This window comes from Monodon monoceros, unplaced genomic scaffold, assembly GCF_005190385.1.
Source record: "Monodon monoceros isolate NGI ecotype Baffin Bay Population unplaced genomic scaffold, NGI_Narwhal_1 Super_Scaffold_2, whole genome shotgun sequence".
Classification (NCBI taxonomy): domain Eukaryota; kingdom Metazoa; phylum Chordata; class Mammalia; order Artiodactyla; family Monodontidae; genus Monodon; species Monodon monoceros.
Genome location: NW_021703776.1, coordinates 10,220,956 through 10,239,344, shown reverse-complemented (window position 1 = coordinate 10,239,344; position 18,389 = coordinate 10,220,956). Strand labels below are relative to the sequence as shown.

General features: G+C 43.1%; 1 protein-coding gene across 1 annotated transcript in view; it reads left to right on the top strand.

The window, feature by feature from the left end:
- The first annotated feature begins 751 nt into the window (after positions 1 to 751).
- The window catches only part of HECW1 (HECT, C2 and WW domain containing E3 ubiquitin protein ligase 1), a 482,761-nt gene continuing 465,123 nt past the window's right edge, over positions 752 to 18,389 (top strand). The window contains exon 1 of the mRNA XM_029234115.1: positions 752 to 1,403. Coding sequence (XP_029089948.1) covers positions 1,281 to 1,403 — 123 coding nt within the window. The 5' untranslated portion in view covers positions 752 to 1,280. The remainder of the gene's footprint in view (positions 1,404 to 18,389) is intronic.

Below are 18,389 nucleotides of genomic sequence, written 5' to 3'. Positions count from 1 at the left end.
GGCGGCTTCCCCGCCGCTCCCGAGGCCCCGTCAGCGCCCTCCCTCCCTAGGGCCCTGGATCCACCCTCCTCCCCACCCTCTTGCTTCTCCCGCGAGGTTCAATTGTCAGCTTGGGGCGTGCCGCCACCCGGGCTGGGGAGGCGTCCCCGGGTGGCGACCCCGGCTTGGGTACGGCGGGCACACCGGGCCCTCCTGCCGGGCACGGAGAGAAACAAAGAAGCCCCCAAGCGGGTTCGCGGCGCCTCCGCCTCCCTCCCTCCCTCCCTCCCCCCCGGCGCCCTCCCAGTGGTGAGGAGGTATCAGGGGAGGGGGCGGAGAGACCTACGTAATCCCCCTTCCCAGCCCACACCCACCCCTTGTGAACCAAAGCCCTGGATTTGGGCTTTGCCTCGGACTCCCTTTTGGGTTGGACAATTGTGTCCCAGGCAATGCCCTGGGTTAGCCGAGCGAACGCCCGCAGCCCCGCAGGTGCTCGCTGGTGCTGGCTCAGGGGGCGCGTGGCAGGTGCGGCCCCTGCTCCCCTGGGTGGTGGCAGGCGGGGAGGATGCGCGGCGCATCCAGGCTGTTCCAGCGCCGCCCCGTCCCCGGCCGCTCAGCCGGGCCTGCCAGCCGAGTTTCAGCGGGAACGGCCGGTCCTTTCGCCTACCGTATTGCGACCTGCACACAGGCGGGGAGGGAGCCGCTGGGAAAAACTCGTCCGCTCCATTTTTGGCTGGAGGTGCCTTTGCTCCTGCCGCTACATTCCTGGATCGTGACAGTGCAGCAAAATCCGAGGGCTCAAACCTTGTGGCCGCTCCATCACCCGTTTCTCCAGGGCCTTCTGATCGCTCTGCCTCTTTGATGTCCCGGCCCCTTGGCAGATTTGCAGTGTGTGGGTGCGTGATCTGTCTGTCTGTCTTGCATACAGAGGCTGGGCATCGTAAGTTCTTCCTGCCGAATTTCAGCGCGTGGGGGGAGCTGGCAGGGACACAGGCTGCAGAGCTGCCCGGCTTCTTGTGGTTCCGGGCACAGCGCGCCCCAGTCTGCATTGGGCTGACACCAGCTAGCGTGTGGGGATTTTCCTAGTTGCTGAAGATATTATTTGACGTTGCTGTAGTTTTGTGCCTACTTCTCTTGGGATCTGCAGTGGTGCAATTCTCCTCTTGTTTTTATTTTTTTTCTCTTTGAAGAGATAAAGCTGTGTTCAGCAGAATGGATACAGGAAGAGCAGCATAGTTCAAAGACCAAGGGAGGCATCGTCTCTCTTTTTCTGGAATTTAAACGCGATTTAGGAGGGGCAGATGCCCTACCAGAAAAGGCCAGCCTTTAAAGACCCCGACAGTGTCGTGGCCCAAGGCATCTCAAAGCAGGTGGCCAGATCTGCGTTTCTCATCAGCGGACTAGCTCCGGCTGTGGCTCTTACGGTAATTCATCCTAGATCGGGGATTCATTTTGAAAATGTGTGTTTTCCACTAAGAAGGGATTAGAGTCCACATGTCTACCCTGGTATGATGTGTGTGTCTGTTTGGTAGAGAGATAGAGTGTGGTAGAATTTCCTGTTGCCCCCTCCTGTTCGCTCCCTCCTCTGGAGTGTGGCATTGAGACAACATAGCACTATTTTAATTCCTAGACCTACAGGCATGCTGGACTTCAGAGTGTTTTGCTTAATAAACCATGTTCTGACTAATTCTGGGATCCCAGGCTAGTGCAAGTTGGCAGCTTTGTGGAATGCCAGTTGTTTTTGTCTGGGGTACTTATTTCATGAAGGCGAATCACCTAAGTTTGTTCAGACTATGACATTACTGACTGGATAAGGAGACCGCATCCCCAGCCGGAACAGCCTATCAATGCATCAGTACTGAGGGACTGCAGCCGCTGAGATGTGTGCACATAGCATCACTTGGTTCCTTTTACACTTCTGGCTTTTAAGGATGGGTGCTTTCAAAGATTGTTTTAAGTTTTACCTTCTACGGTACTTGCATCAGATATGACCGTTAATATAGGAAATGCTAAAAGGCCAGATGTGACCATGGGAGGTCAAGCCTCTGCGGTCCCCTTCCTTATCTGTAATGTAAGTTGGACTAGTTGATTTCTGCGGTTCCTTCCAGTTCCAGCATTATATGATAATGGTAGAGAAGTAAGAAAAGTCACCCAATTTAGCAAGGCTAACTATAGCCCAGAACTATACGAGCAAACCACGGACCGATTATAGAATTTATGGTTTATTTTTACACCTGCATTTTTTTAACCCCAGCATCTGCTTTTTTCCCATAGATGCAATTAACCAACAGTTCATTTTTCTTTCCACTATATCAAGAGATTTAATGGGGATTGGGGGGACAGAGAAGAATGTTGAATTAATTGGATAACGGATTTTCTCCTTATTGTGGCTTCATTATCGATTCCTGCCCCATCTTTTGTGGATAATCACGATTGTAGCTTATTTCCAATCATTGATTTTGTTAGTCTGCTTTGAATGAAAGACTCTGGGTAGCTGTTTAATCCTACGTAGCAATTGTCAGTAGCATCCAACTTACTTTCCCTGATCGAATTTGGTGTTGCTCACAAAACTTGCTAGGACTGTTGGCTGTTATAAAAATGATAAGGCAACAATTATTTTAAACAGGCAAGCAGAGTGTTTTCACGTGCTTATAGCAATTTTTACAATTTAGGGGTAGTTGGGGTATTTGGTTAATGATATATGCTCATCCACACAATTTTCCCCAGTAGTGTGCTCTTTTTTTTTTTTTAAGTTACGAACAAAATAACATCCTGGAATAACAGTACCTGCCGAGCATAATGTATCACTTCCGGTCTTGTTTTCCCACAGCCTTTTCGCCCACACCGCTAAGGCATCACCTATCATATTGCAGTTACATGAGTTGTGAATGGGCACAGTCCCCTGGTGTCACTCCTGGTGTGAGCTTCTTGAGGACAAGGGCATTGTTAAATTCATCTCTCATCTCTCTGGCACCTCAGACTTTGCCCTGAGCACGGTGTGTTCTCAGGAATATTGACTGAGTGGGTTTCAGGTCAGAAAAATGTCCTCTACTTGTTTAGGCAGGAAGTAGGTGGGAATTCTTCCCTTCGTGAATCAGATGGGCGAATCAGAGAGGTTATGTAAGACGCTGAAGGGAACCAGTGAGGCGGGACTCAAATCCAGGCAGAGAGAGGTTCCAGCCCCACCCTCAGTAAAAAGCCATGTAGACTGCAAGTTCAGATCCTGCAGCTTGGGGCTCTTTATTTTTTGTTTTATTTTTTAAATCTTTTCTTTTTTACTTATTTTATTTTTTAAACTAAAAGCATTTTTTTTTTTTAACTTTTTAAGACCTGGATTGTCCATTTTGACAAATCGAGCTGAGACAGAGAGAGTGGAGAAACCCCAAGCTGACCACTGCTCTGTTCTTGGTGTAGCCTTAGAAGGAAATGTGTCCAGCCCAAGCACTTTGTCCTCTTACCTGCACTTACACGGAAGGGATGAGCACCCCTCAGCCCTCCTTCTCTCCACGTCTTGGTCCCACCACCCAGAGGTTGCTAGGATGATGGAGTCATCCAGGGAAAGCCACTGATGGACCCATTGTTTGTTCAAATCACATTTAACCACCCTCAGCTGAGCTTCTGAAACAAGCCAGCAGTTAGCCCATAGACAACCCTTGTTGCTGGCCAGCCCACCCTGATGGGATCTCCCATCAGAGAGACCCCTGCTTCTCTCCCATCACCTCCTTCCTTTCCATCTTAGAAAACAGGACAGGTTAAGGTTAGAAAACCAGGAAGTTAAGTGCCCACGTGCCATTTCTAAAATTCAGTCCTGGGCATGTTTGCTGTTCATGGACTTTTAGAGAAAAAGGTGTGATAAAGGGGTGTTTATCAAGACACTTTTCCTCTCTGAAGTTTACTTTCTTCTTCCTTAAAAGTAGGGAGTTGAACCAGGTAATCCCAAAGGATTAACGCCATGATTCTGTGATCGTTTTTCTTGGTTAATGCAATTGTGCCAGTTGGAGAGCAAAATATATCAGCGAGAATTTAACTTTGCGATATATAGAGTAGAAATACTTAAGGCCACATGTGTCAGCTTCGGGTTATCTAATAATCCCTTTGAGCCCTCTGTTAACACTCTTCTTTATAAGGATAGTAATTCTTTCTTATTTGTAAAACTTGCTGTATTAAAGGCAAAGGTCTGTGGCAGTTCCTGATCCCAGGGAGGAGAGCAGTGGTGGAAGAACAAACCATCTCTAAATCCTGGATCAAACGCTTAGGGTTTTAGGGTTTGACGGTCAAAGGTTCCAAGAGCTACTGTAAAGCATTTTTATTCTGGTCGTTGAGTGTGTCTCCCAGCTGAGTAACTAACTCTTGCATTCGAAAGTATTCCCTGAGATTCATCCAGCAACGTCCCTTTCCATTTCTGTCTGCTTCTCATTTTGCTCTTTCTTGGTTTTGTTCTTCCTTAAACTCCACTGACCCCCTGTCCCACCTATAAAACATACGCCTGTAGTGGCACTGGCCACCCTGCCCCACCAAATGCAGGTGTCGAAGCCTCATACCTTTCCTCCTTGTCACAGCCTTTTCTTTCTTCATGAGCTTTGCTTCTCAAGTTAAGATACAAAGAGGGATAGAGGCAGACCTGCTTGTTGGTTCATGGTGCTTATAGTAGTTGTGTGTGCCTCACAGACTTTCTGACCACTGGGCCTTTCTGTCTTAAAGCCTCCTTAAACACTTCAGGAAACAAAGCACTAGATAGATGTTTTATTTATCTCACTCCATAATATTTGGATGTGTGGGTATTGGTAAGTGGCTGTCACGTTCTATAACATGGGCACTGTAGGGAAAATAAGCAGTCGGTGTGGGATGACAATAATACCGCTGCTTCTTGGCAAGATATCACAAGGACGACTAAGCTCCCAGGTCACTGGACAAAACATCTGGATTCCATAGCAACAAGTGATGTGCGCTGTTCACAGGATTAGTTCAGAACCCACCTGATTTATAGCCCCAAGTTTGAAGCACATGGGAGGACTGAAAAATGAGGATATATTGTACAGATGGGCTCTTCTGGTGTGATCAGGCATCTATGGCATTGCAATATCTTGGGGAGAATTCAGTGGATGGAGCTTAAACCGGTATTGGAGGGGGGGCAGGTGGGGAGAGCTGGGAAAGGACGCCATCTGTGCCCATGATGACGAATGTTATCATGGAGACTTCATGCGGGGTCCCTTTTATATATTTAGTAGAGCAGATTTTCCCTTTCACACTTTCTAGATCTATTTGTATTGCACAGATGTCAGGGAAATATCATGCGTGTGAAAGAAAAAAAAAAAAAAAGGACCAGAATTCACATCCACGGCCACGGATTGTAATTCAATCACTTTGTCCTTAAATCGACACCCATTTAACTTGTACAAATTTTCCAGCTTTTGCTTTCGGGGTTTAAGTCACAGCAGTTTCAGAAACAGAAATCTCAGTCCTACACATTATTGAAATTCAGAGATTCAGGTTAAGGGGGGAAAAAGATGGGGAGACTAGAAATAAACACATTAGACCTTGCTTGCTTACTGTCAGTAGCAAAGCTAATGGACCCACGAGCTATTCGTCATCTTCCTTCCTGTAATACACTGTCCAGCCGAAAAACTACAGAACACAATCAATAGATTTTTCTCCTTAAAAGGACTTCTCTTTTTCTTTACTGTTATTCCTAATCCCCTTTGCCATCAAAACTTAAAACTACTTAATTAACAAACGTTTCCCTCTATTTTGAGCACAAGTTATTTTTGTGGCAGTGAGTTTTTTGAAGCTGAGGGAAAAACAATCATTTTGAGGGTTTTGCTGGCATTCTCTCCCCTCCCCCCAGCCCTCCGTGTCTGCTCTGTCAGTGACCAGGCGCAGCACCTGCAGCTAAAGGGGACCATGGTAAGGAAACAGTGGGTGCACAAGTGCACTGTTAACATATTACACCTTACAGATCCCTCCCCTGACTCCACACCCCCCATCATCGATGGTCTGTTTCCTCTTCTAGAACAAGCCTCGAGAAAGTGGTCTACACGGGGTTTCTCCACTCTCTCCATCTCAGGCTGTTAAAACACATTTTAATGTATAATGTTTGATTTAGACAAATAACACACTTAACACACATGTAGATTATGAGCAAAGCAAAACAAATACCCGCCATGCAGCCTGAGATCAGAGCACCGTCCGTTCCTTTGAGGCTCTCTTGGTGCCCCTGTCTCATCTCTCCCTCGGCCTTTCTCGGCAGCACCCCAGCCAGGCTCCTGTCCCCATCCATTCCTTCCACTCTTCCCATGACAGTCACCAGTGCTGTCTGCCCTGTGGAGGAGAAGACGGTTCTCCATCTCTCAGCTGCATCTCACACCGAGGACCACTCCCTCTTTCTCGAGCCCCTGGCTTCTAGGACACTGGGTTCTCCAGGTTTTCCTGCTGCCTCTCTGGGTCTTCTTTCTCAAGCATTCTTGATGGCCCCTGAAGTTCTATCCCTACTGACCTACTGAATTTTGACCTCTACATGATGGAATTCTGCAGGACTTGGCTCTCAGGTCTCTTTGTACCTATATATTCCTGCCTTTGGTCTCAATACTGCCTTCATGCGGGTGATCCCCAGTTTCTTTCCCGAGTCCTGACTCATTCCCGGAATGCCCGACTTGAATATACTACCACCAGCACCTCCCCGTGAATGCCACACATTATTAAATTTATAGTGCAAAACACAACTCCGGATTTTCACTCCCCAAACCTGCTTCCCCTCCAGTGATCTCCGTAAGTGGCAGCTCTGTTTTTCCAGTTGCTCAGGCCAAATGCCTTTGAGTCCCCTGATTTCTCTCTCTCTCTCTCACCCAAATCTAGTTTTCAGTAGATGATTCTTTCTCCACCTCACCCGCTTCATCCAGGACCACCACCCCTAACTAAGCTAGCACGATTGCTTGACTTTTGCACTTGACTCCTAACCAGTTTCCTGCATATCTTGCCCATCTGCAACCTAGTCTCTATACAGCAGCCCAAATGATCATTCATTCATTCAATAAATATTGGCTAAATAGCTTCCATGTGTCGGGCATTATTTTAAATGTTGGCATGTAATGTAAACATGACACAAACAGTCACAAATCCCTGTTATATCTTTGCCCACAATCCCCCAATGGTTCCATCCTGCTCAAAATGAAATCTAGACCCCTTACTTGGCCTCCAAGGCTCTATATACCTGGGCCTACAGCTGCTGCTTCACTCTCTCTTCACCCTGCTCACTGGGTCCCAGTCCCCCATCTCCTTGTTCTTCCTAGAACATGCCGCACACATTCTCATCTCACATGCTGTTCCCTGGACCGAGGGCATCTCTCCCAGCTCCCTGAGCTTGCCCCCTCAGTTAATGAAATAACAAACCTTCAGGAAGGCTTTCCTTGACCCTCTGTTTACACTGTGCCATCTACCTCCCCTCTTTCCTCACACCCCTTAGGACCACCCGTTTGTTATGTATTTTCTTTTTACTTTTTTAGTTTAATTTAATTTTATTTTTTCATACAGTAGTTTCTTATTAGTTATTTGTTTTATACATATTAGTGTATATATGTCAATCCCAATCTCCCAATTCACCCCACCACCACCATCCCCACCCCCGCTTTCCCCCCTTGGTGTCCATATGCTTATTCTCTACATCTGTGTCTCTATTTCTGCCTTGCAAACAGGTTCATCTATACGATTTTTGCTAGACTCCATGTATATGCATTAACATACGATATTTGTTTTTCTCTTTCTGACTTGTTTCACTCTGTATGACAGTCTCTAGATCCATCAACATCTCTACAAATGACCCAATTTTGTACCTTTTTATGGCTGAGTAATATTCCATTGTATATATGGACCACATCTTCTTTATCCATTTGCCCGTCGATGGGCATTTAGGTTGCTTCCATGACCTGGCTATTGTAAATAGTACTGTAATGAACATTGGGGTGCATGTCTCTTTTTGAATTATGGTTTTCTCTGGGTATATGCCCAGTAGTGGGATTGCTGGGTCATATGGTCATTCTATTTTTAGTTTTTTAAGGAACCTCCATACTGTTCTCCATAGTGGCTGTATCAATTTACATTCCCACCAACAGTGTAAGAGGGTTCCCTTTTCTCCACACCCTCTCCAGCATTTGTTGTTTGTAGATTTTCTGATGATTCTCATTCTAACCAGTGTCAGGTGATACCTCATTGTAGTTTTCATTTGCATTTCTCTAATGATCAGTGATGTTGAGCATCCTTTCATGTGTTCGTTGGCAACCTGTATATCTCCTTTGGAGAAATGTCTATTTAGGTCTTCTGCCCATTTTTTGATTGGGTTGTTTGATTTTTTAATATTGAGCTACATGAGCTGTTTATGTATTTTGAAGATTAATCCTTTGTCCATTAATTTGTTTGCAAATATTTTCTCCCATTCTGAGGGTTGTCTTTTCATCTTGTTTATAGTTTCATTTGCTGTACAAAAGCTTTTAAGTTTCATTAGGTCCCTTTTATTTATTTTTGTTTTTATTTCCATTACTCTAGGAGGTGGGTCAAAAAAGATCTTGCTGTGATTTTTGTCAAAGAGTGTCCTTCCTATGTTTTCCTCTAAGAGTTTTGTAGTGTCCGGTCTTACATTTAGGTCTTTAATTCATTTAGAGTTTCTTTTTGTGCATGGTGTTAGGATGTGTTCTAATTTCATTCTTTTACATATAGCTGTCCAGTTTTCCCAGCATCACTTATTGAAGAGACTGTCTTCTCTCCATTGTACATTCTTGCCTCCTTTGTCATAGATTCTTGACCATAGGTGTGTGGGTATATCTTTGGGCTTTCTATCCTGTTCCATTGATCTATATTTCTGTATTTGTACCAGTACCATAATGTCTTGATTACTGTAGCCTTGTAGTATAGTCTGAACTCAGGGAGCCTGATTCCTCCAGCTCCACTTTTTTCCCTCAAGATTGCTTTGGCTCTTCGGGGTCTTTTGTGTCTCCATACAAATTTTAAGATTTTTTTGGTCTAGTTCTGTAAAAAATGCCAGTGGTAATTTGATAGTGTTTGCATTGAATCTGTAGACTGCCTTGGGTAGTATAGTCATTTTCACAGTATTGATTCTTTCAATCCAAGAATATGGTATATATCTCTCCATCTCTTTGTGTCATCTTTGATTTCTTTCATCAGTGTCTTATAGTTTTCTGAGTACAGGTCTTTTGTCTCCCTAGGTAGGTTTATTCCTAGGTATTTTATTCTTTTTGTTGCAGTGGTGAATGGGAGTGTTTCCTTAATTTCTCTTTCTAATATTTCATTGTTAGTGTATAGGAATGCAAGAGATTTCTGTGTGTTAATTTTGTATCCTGCTACTTTGCCAAATTCATTGATTAGCTCTAGTAGTTTTCTGGTAGCATCTTTAGGATTCTCTATGTATAATATCATGTCATCTGCAAACAGGGACAGTTTTACTTCTTCTTTTCAAATTTGTATTCCTTTTATTTCCTTTTCTTCTCTGATTGCCGTGGCTAGGACTTCCAAAACTATGTTGAATAACAGTGGTGAGAGTGGACATCATTGTCTTGTTCCTGATCTTAGAGGGATTGCTTTCAGTTTTTCACCATTGAGAATAATGTTTGCTGTGGGTTTGTCATATATGGCCTTTATTATGTTGAGGTATGTTCCCTCTATGCCCACTTTCTGAAGAGTTTTTATCATAAATCAGCATTGAATTTTGTCAAAAGATTTTTCTGCATGTATTGAGATGATCATATGGTTTTTATTCTTCAATTTGTTAATATGGTGTATGACATTGATTGATTTGTGTATATTGAAGAATCCTTGCATCCTGGGATAAATCCCACTTGATCATGGTGTATGATCCTTTTAATGTGCTGTTGGATTCTGTTTGCTAGTATTTTGTTAAGGATTTTTGCATCTATATTCATCAGTGATATTGGTCTGTAATTTTCTTTTTTGTAGTATCTTTGTCTGGTTTTGGTATCAGGGTGATGGTGGCCTCATAGAATGAGTTTGGGAGTGCTCCTTCCACTGCAAATTTTTGGAAGAGTTTGAGAAAGATGGGTGTTAGCTCTTCTCTAAATGTTTGATAGAATTCAGCTGTGAAGACATCTGGTCCTGGACTTTTGTTTGTTGGGAGATTTTTAATCACAGTTTCAATTTCATTACTTGTGATTAGTCTGTTCATATTTTCTATTTCTTCCTGGTTCAGTCTTGGAAGGTTATACCTTTCTAAGAATTTGTCCATTTCTTCCAGGTTGTCCATTTTATTGGCATAGAGTTGCTTGTAGCAGTCTCTTAGGATGCTTTGTATTTCTGCGGTGTCCGTTGTAACTTCTCCTTTTTCATTTCTAATTTTATTGTTTTGAGTCCTCTCCGTCTTTTTTTTTTTTTTTTTTTTTTGCGGTACGCAGGCCTCTCACTGCTGTGGCCTCCCCCATTGTGGAGCACAGGCTCCGGACGCGCAGTCTCAGCGGCCATGGCTCATGGGCCCAGCTGCTCCGCGGCATGTGGGATCCTCCTGGACCGGAGCAAGAACCCGTATCCCCTGCATCGGCAGGCGGACTCTCAGCCACTGCGCCACCTGGGAAGCCCCCTCCCTCTTTTTCTTGATGAGTCTGGCTAAGGGTTTATCAGTTTTGTTTATCTTCTCAAAGAACCAGCTTTTAGTTTTATTGATCTTTGCTATTGTTTTCTTTGTTTCTATCTCATTTATTTCTGATCTGATCTTTATGATTTCTTTTTTTCTACTAACTTTGGGTTTTGTTTGTTTTTCTTTCTCTAGTTCCCTTAGGTGTAAGGTTAGATTGTTTATTTGAGATTTTTCTTGTTTCTTGAGGTAGGCTTCTATAGCTATAAACTTCCCTCTTAGAACTGCTTTTGCTGCATCCCATAGGTTTTGGATCGTCATGTTTTCATTGTCATTTTTCTCTAGGTAGTTTTCCAAATCCTCTTTAATTTCTTCAGTGATCTCTTGGTTATTTAGTAACGTATTGTTTAGCCTCCATGTGTTTGTGTTTTTTACGATTCTTCCCTGTAATTTACTTCTAATCTCATAGCATTGTGGTTGGAAAAGATGCTTGATATGATTTCAATTTTCTTAAATTTACAGAGGCTTGATTTGTGAACCAAGATGTGACCTATCCTGGAGAATGTTCCGTGTGCACTTAAGAAGAAAGCGTAATATGCTGTTTTTGGATGGAATTTCCTATGAATATCAATTAAATCTATCTGGTCTATTGTGTCATTTAAATCTTGTGTTTCTTTTTTCTTTTTTTTTTAAGCATCTTTATTGGCGTATAATTGCTTTACAATGGTGTGTTAGTTTCTGCTTTATAACAAAGTGAATCAGCTATACACATACATATATCTCCATATCTCCTCTATTTGTGTCTCCCTCTCACCCTCCCTATCCCACTCCTCTAGGTGGTCACAAAGCACCGAGCTGATCTCCCTGTGCTATGCGGCTGCTTCCTACTAGCTATCTATTTCACATTTGGTAGTATATATAAGTCCATGCCACTCTCTCACTTCGTCCCAGCTTACCCTTACCCTTCCCTGTGTCCTCAAGTCCATTCTCTACGTCTGCATCTTTATTCTTGTCCTGCCCCTAGGTTCTTCAGAACCTTTTTGTTTAGATTCCGTATATATGTGTTAGCAGACGGTATTCATTTTTCTCCTTCTGACTTACTTCACTCTGTATGACAGACTCTAGGTCCAGTCACCTCACTACAAATAACTCAATCTCATTCCTTTTTCTGGCTGAGTAATATTCCATTGTATATATGTACCACATCTTCTTTGTCCATTCATCTGTTAATTTTCTCTCTGGATAATCTGTCCATTCGTGTAAGTGAGGTGTTAAAGTCCCCCACTATTATTGTGTTACTGTTGATTTCCTCTTTTATAGCTGTTAGCAGTTGCCTTATGTATTGAAGTGCTCCTATGTTGGGTGCATATATATTTATAATTGTTATATCTTCTTCTTGGATTGATCCCTTGCCTTGATCATTATGTAATGTCCTTCCTTGTCTCCTGTAACATTCTTTATTTTAAAATCTATTTTGTCTGATATGAGAATTGCTACCCCAGCTTTCTTTTGATTTCCATTTGCATGGAGTGTCTTTTTCGATCCCCTCACTTTCAGTCTGTATGTGTCCCTAGGTCTGAAGTGGGTCTCTTGTAGACAGCATATATATGGTTCTTGTTTTTGTATCCATTCAGCGAGCCTGTGTCTTTTGGAGCATTTAATCCATTCACATTTAAGGTAATTCTCAATATGTATGTTCCCATTACCATTTTCTTAATTGTTTTGGGTTTGTTTTCGTAGGTCCTTTTCTTCTACTATGTTTCCCACTTAGAGAAGTTCCTTTAGCATTTGTTGAGCTCGTTTGGTGGTGCTGAATTCTCTTAGCTTTTGCTTGTCTGTAAAGCTTCTGATTTCTCCATTGAATCTGAATGAGATCCTTGCTGGGTAGAGTAATCTTGGTTGTGGGTTCTTCCCTTTCATCACTTTAAGTATATCATGCCACTCCCTTCTGGCTTGTAGAGTTTCAGCTGAGAAATCAGCTGTTAACCTTATGGGAGTTCCCTTGTATGTTGTTTTTCCCTTGTTGCTTTTAATAATTTTTCTTTGTCTTTAATTTTTGTCAATTTGATTACTATGCGTCTTGGCATGTTTCTCCTTGGGTTTATCCTGTATGGGACTCTCTGTGCTTCCTGGACTTGGGTGGCTATTTCCTTTCCCATGTTAGGGAAGTTTTTGACTATAATCTCTTCAAATATTTTCTCAGTACTTCCTCTCTCTCTTCTCCTTCTGAGACCCCTGTAATGTGAATGTTGGTGGGTTTAATTTTGTCCCAGAGGTCTCTTAGGCTGTCTTCATTTCTTTTCATTCTTTTTTCTTTATTCTGTTCCATGACAGTGAATTTCACCGTTCTGTCTTCCAGGTCACTTATCCATTCTTCTGCCTCAGTCATTCTGCTATTGATTCCTTCTAGTGTAGTTTTCATTTCAGTTGTTGTATTGTTCATCTCTGTTTGTTTGTTCTTTAATTCTTCTAGGTCTTTGTTAAATATTTCTTGCATCTTCTCAATCTTTGCCTCCATTCTTTTTCTGAGGTCCTGAATCATCTTCACTTTCATTATTCTGAATTATTTTCCTGGAATGTTGCCTATCTCCACTTCATTTAGTTGTTTTTCTGAGGTTTTATCTTATTCCTTCATCTGGTACATAGGCCTCTGCCTTTTCATTTTGTCTGTCTTTCTGTGAATGAGGTTTTCCTTCCACAGGCTGCAGAATTGTAGCTCTTCTTGCTTCTGCTGTCTGCCTTCTGGTGAATGAGGCTATCTAAGAGGCTTGTGGAAGTTTCCTGATGGGAGAGACTGGTAGTGGGTAGAGCTGGCTGTTGCTCTGGTGGGCAGAGCTCAGTAAACTTTAATCCACTTGTCTGCTGATGGGTGGGGCTGAGTTCCCTCCCTGTTGGTTGTTTGGCCTGAGGTGACCAAGCACTGGAGGCTACAGACTCTTTGGTGGGGCTAATGGCAGACTCCAGGAGGGCTCATGCCAAGGAGTACTTCCCAGAACTTCTGCTGCCAGTGTCCTTGTCCCCACAGTGAGGAGAGCCTCCAACACTAGGTCTGGTTCAGTCTCCTATGCATTCACTGCTCCTTCCCCCGGGTCCTGATGCACACACTACTTGTGTGTGCCCTCCAAGAGTGGAGTCTCTATTTCCCCAGTCCTGTCAAAGTCCTGTAATCAAATCCCGCTAGCTTTCAAAGTCTGATTCTCTGGTAATTCCACCTCCCCTTGCTGGACCCCCAGGTTGGGAAGCTTGACGCTGGGCTCAGAACCTTCACTCCAGTGGGTGGACTTCTGTGGTATTATTGTTCTCCAGTTTGTGAGTCACCCACCCAGCGGTTATGGGATTTGGTTTTATTGTGATTGCGCCCCTCCTACTGAAACTGTGCACCTCAGATTTGGACTTGAACCCACATGCCGGGACTTGAACCTGGCCAAAATCCTGATTGGGACTAGAACCCACACGGCCGGGACTCGAACCCAGCCAAAACCCACAGTCTTCCAACTGAGATCACACACCTGGTTTCATGACTTAATGAAGCTCAAGTTCTTGATGTCTCATTGCAGAAAGAATTCAGTGAGAGACAAAGTGATAGGTAAGAAGTGGATTTATTTAGAGAGAAACACACTCCACAGACAGAGTGTGGGCCATCTCAGAAGGTGAGAAAGGCACCAGAGTATGGGGTTGTCAGTTTTTATAGGGGTGGGTAATTTCATAGGCTAATGAATGGGAGGAGTATTCCAGCTATTTTAGGAAGGGGTGGGGATTTCCAGAAATTGGGCCGCTGCCCACTTTTGATCCTTATGGTCAGTCTTGGAACTGTCATGGCGCCTGTTGGTGTGTCATTTAGCTTGCTGATGTGAGCTTGCTGATTCTGAGGCTCAAGGTGTAGTGGAAAAAGTCGACTCGTCCACCATCTTGGATCCATTTGGTTCTAATCAGTTTATGTCATGTCCTCTGGCTATGTCATCCTTTCAAAGGTTGTGCCCTGCCTCCTTCCCTCCTGTTTCACTACCGTCTCATTTCAGCTTCTCCTTTGTCTTTGCATGTGGGGTATCTTTTTTGGTGAGTTCCAGTGTCTTCCTGTCGATGACTGTTCAGCAGTTAGTTGTGATTCTGGTGCTCTCACAAGAGGGAGTGAGCGCATGTCCTTCTACTTGGCCATCTTGAACCAATCCGTTGTTATGTATTTTCTTTCTTATGTGTCTATTGTCTGTCTCCCCTTCTAACTTGTAAACTCATTCAATCAGGGACCTGTCTCTTTGCCCAGTGCCTGGAACAGTGCTTGGAATATAATGGACATCCTTTACAGGATAAAAGTCCCTTTAGAATCTGCTGGATTCGAGCTTGGATGGTATTTTTAGGCTTCTGGATCCTCTGAGAATACTTTTTCTTTTCCATAACTATTTCCCCCACTCCTCAAGGTGGGCATTTGTTGGTACTGGGTCTCTGTGTTGTTTATCCTGGCCGGTGTTCTCTGACAGTTAGAGCTCCAGCTTGTCTTTGCTTCCTCCTCAACATCCAACAGGCAGCCACTGGTCACTCAGTTATTGTTGAATTGGCCCCTCCTAAGTTTTTGTTTTGTTTTGTTTTTTAGCATCTTTATTGGAGTATAATTGCTTTACATTGTTGTGTTAGTTTCTGCTGTATAACAAAGTGAATCAGCTATACGTATACTTATATCCCCATATCCCCTCTATGTTTTTACTGTTGTTGCCAAGACTTGATAAAACTGCTCTCTGCCCTCTGGTCTCTGCCTCCTCTGGGCCACTTGACTTTGTCATCTTCAGTGTGAGCCTGTCATTCCTGTGTTCAAAACCCTGGGAGCCACCAAAGTCTATGCAATAAAGAACCAGCTCCCCAGGCTGGCCTCATAGGTCTGTGGGCTGTGGCCCGCCCTGTGCCCAGTGTACCATTTGGCTTCAGCGACAGCCAGATGGATCTTTTTTCCATTTCTCTAAACATGCTCTGTGCTTTCCTATAATTATGTACTTTTTTCCTTATGCTTTTTCTACTCTTAGATTCCCCACTCCTCTATAAATCTACCCATTTTTAAGATCTAGCCTAAACCTCACCTTGTAACAGGAGCCATCACTCAGTCTCCCAATAGATATGACTCTCCCACACTGAGCTCCCCTGTGATGGGTATCACTGTATGCTCGTGGCTAACTATCCTGCCTTTTAGTCTCCCTACCAAATGATGACTCCCCAAGATTAAGACTGTGTCACATTTACCTTAGTATCCTGAAGGTACTTCTCTGCAGGTACTTCTCTGAACGTTAAATGAATGAGTTGAGAAGGTCTGTATTTTATTACTTCTAGAACAGCATTATACATCATGTGTGCATCCATGGAATGCGTATCATAATGGTAAGTAGAACAAGGAAGAGGTGAACTCCACAGGACAGGAATTTCTATCTGCTTTGTTCATTGATTCTCCTAAGTGCCAAGAACAGTGCTCGGTAACAGAACACAATAACTATTTAAAGACTGAATGCAGTTTACAGCTGGATGACATATTCAATTTCCAATATCCTTGTTATAAGAATGAGCAAACCTGTGGACTGGAGAGGCTTTCCTGAGATCACACAGCTGGACAGGGAACTTGTTTTCTTCCATGAATAGTGTCAGAGCTGAAGTAAGAATGCCTGTTATCCTTTTCCAACACTGGTGATGCTCACCAGTGTTGCTTCCTTACCAATACTGTCTGAGGGACTTCCTTCTTCAGAAGAAGCCTAACTTTTTAGATCATTTGAAAGAAGCAACAAAGTAGAAACAGCAGAATTTCAAAGGACTCAGAGACTCTGCAACAGGAGACAACATGTGTTTGTTCCCACACTGGTTCTCTTTCTGCTTGTGTGTTCCATTCATTTTGCAAATGCAGATACCTAAGCAGATGTGGACCCTTGACTTTGGTGGGCTGTGCTTGGGACTCTTGCTTAGACGTGGTGTCTACTTGGAACGATGAGGTGGTCAGTGTGTCTCAGAATCTCTGCAGTGGCAGAAATAATTGGCAGTGAAGTTACTCACTCACAATTTCAATGGGGGCCTTATTGGCAATGCTACTCCCCATCTTTACGAAACTTCCAATGGCAACTTAGCACAGTTTCAGATGAGATATCTCCCACAGGAACTTTGCGAACATTCGCCATCCTTTTGTTGCAAGCAAGTAAAATTTATCTTTCTTAGAAACATACATTCAAATCATGATGTGACATCCCTGAGAAAAAGAGTTGAAAGTCACAAATTGTTATTTTCATCCTTTTCCCGGGATAGAGGAAAAATATCACCATATGCATACTGTCACACAGAGTGAAGTAAGTCAGAAAGAGAAAAACAAATATTGTATATTAACGCATATATGTGGAAGCTAGAAAAATGGTATAGATGAACTTATTTGCAAAACAGAAATAGAGACACAGATGTAGAGAACAGACGTGTGGATACCAAGGGGGGTGGGGGTGGGATGGATTGGGAGATTGGGATTGACACATATACACTACTATGTATAAAATAAGGAACTAAGAGAACAGACTGTATAGCACAGGGAACTCTACTGAATGCTCGGTGGTGACCTAAGTGGGAAGGAAATCCAAGGAAGAGGGGATGTGTGTATACGTGTGGCTGATTCACTTTGCTGTACAGCAGAAACTAGCACAACGTTGTAAAGGAACCATACTCCAATAAAAAAAAAATTAAAAATAAAAAAAATTTAAAAAGAGGAGGCTTCAGGCTTTGAATGAGAAATTTGACCAAGTGACTGTTGGATCACAAACAAAAATAAAAATTCATTATATGTATGTAAACACACATTTATATATGTGAATATATAGAAGCATATATAACAGAAATATATGTATATATATATTTTAAATCCTTGTTAACTGTTTTCCAGTAATTTTCAATTACTCATTCACTCAGAAGACATTTCTTAAGCTTCTGTTATATGAGTATTTATGTTGTGTGTATAGTATAATATATGCATACTATTATATGAGGACTGTAAAAGTGTTTTTGTTGTGTGTGAGATTTTCCCAACCAGACAAATCTGCTTACAGTTTAAGGTGAAAATGTGCAAAAGACAAAAGCAGAATTAAATCCCTGCCACGGAGAAACATCTAGTTGTAGAAGGCAAACTGAAAAAGTTGTGTCCTTTAAGAGTGATTATTTTATTTTTCACACTATTAATGGAGCATCTATTATATACCAGACAGTGGACTGGGAACTGGATTACCATGGTGAATAGATACAGTCACATTCTTAGAGTGAGGCCCTCAAATTTACAGTATTGCTTCCTGGTCATTAACAGACATCTCCCTTGTCAGGGACTTAGAACTTACTTACTGTGATATTCTTTGATTAAGCTTAACTTTACCAAAATTGAATGCTCCTGTCATTGATCTCAGGCACCTTAGGGCCAAGACACTGAGCCTGTTACCTGAGAGCTCACTGTTGTAGGAACATGCTCCCCTCCTGACTTGAAGCTTTGCCACAAATTTTCCTTTTCACACTGATCCAGAGAATCTTCTGGAACAAGAAGCACTTTTTTTTCTTATCATACTCGCCACCTGCTGTGGACCCACAGGCTCCCAGGACCAGGTGAAGTGAATGGCCTGGCTTGGTGCACAAGGGGTGTCTGATATTCACAGACTACACTGAATGCGGGGCCCCAGCCTGCTTGCCTACCTTATGCTGTGAAATAGTGATATCGAAGCTCTTCTGGTGGGGTGGGATGCTGGTGGGGAGGGGAGAGGAAACAAGATTACCGAAGGCCAGACGCTTGTCTCTAGAGGTCTGCGTCTTGCTCTTGCTTTAATGGTGTAGATGACGC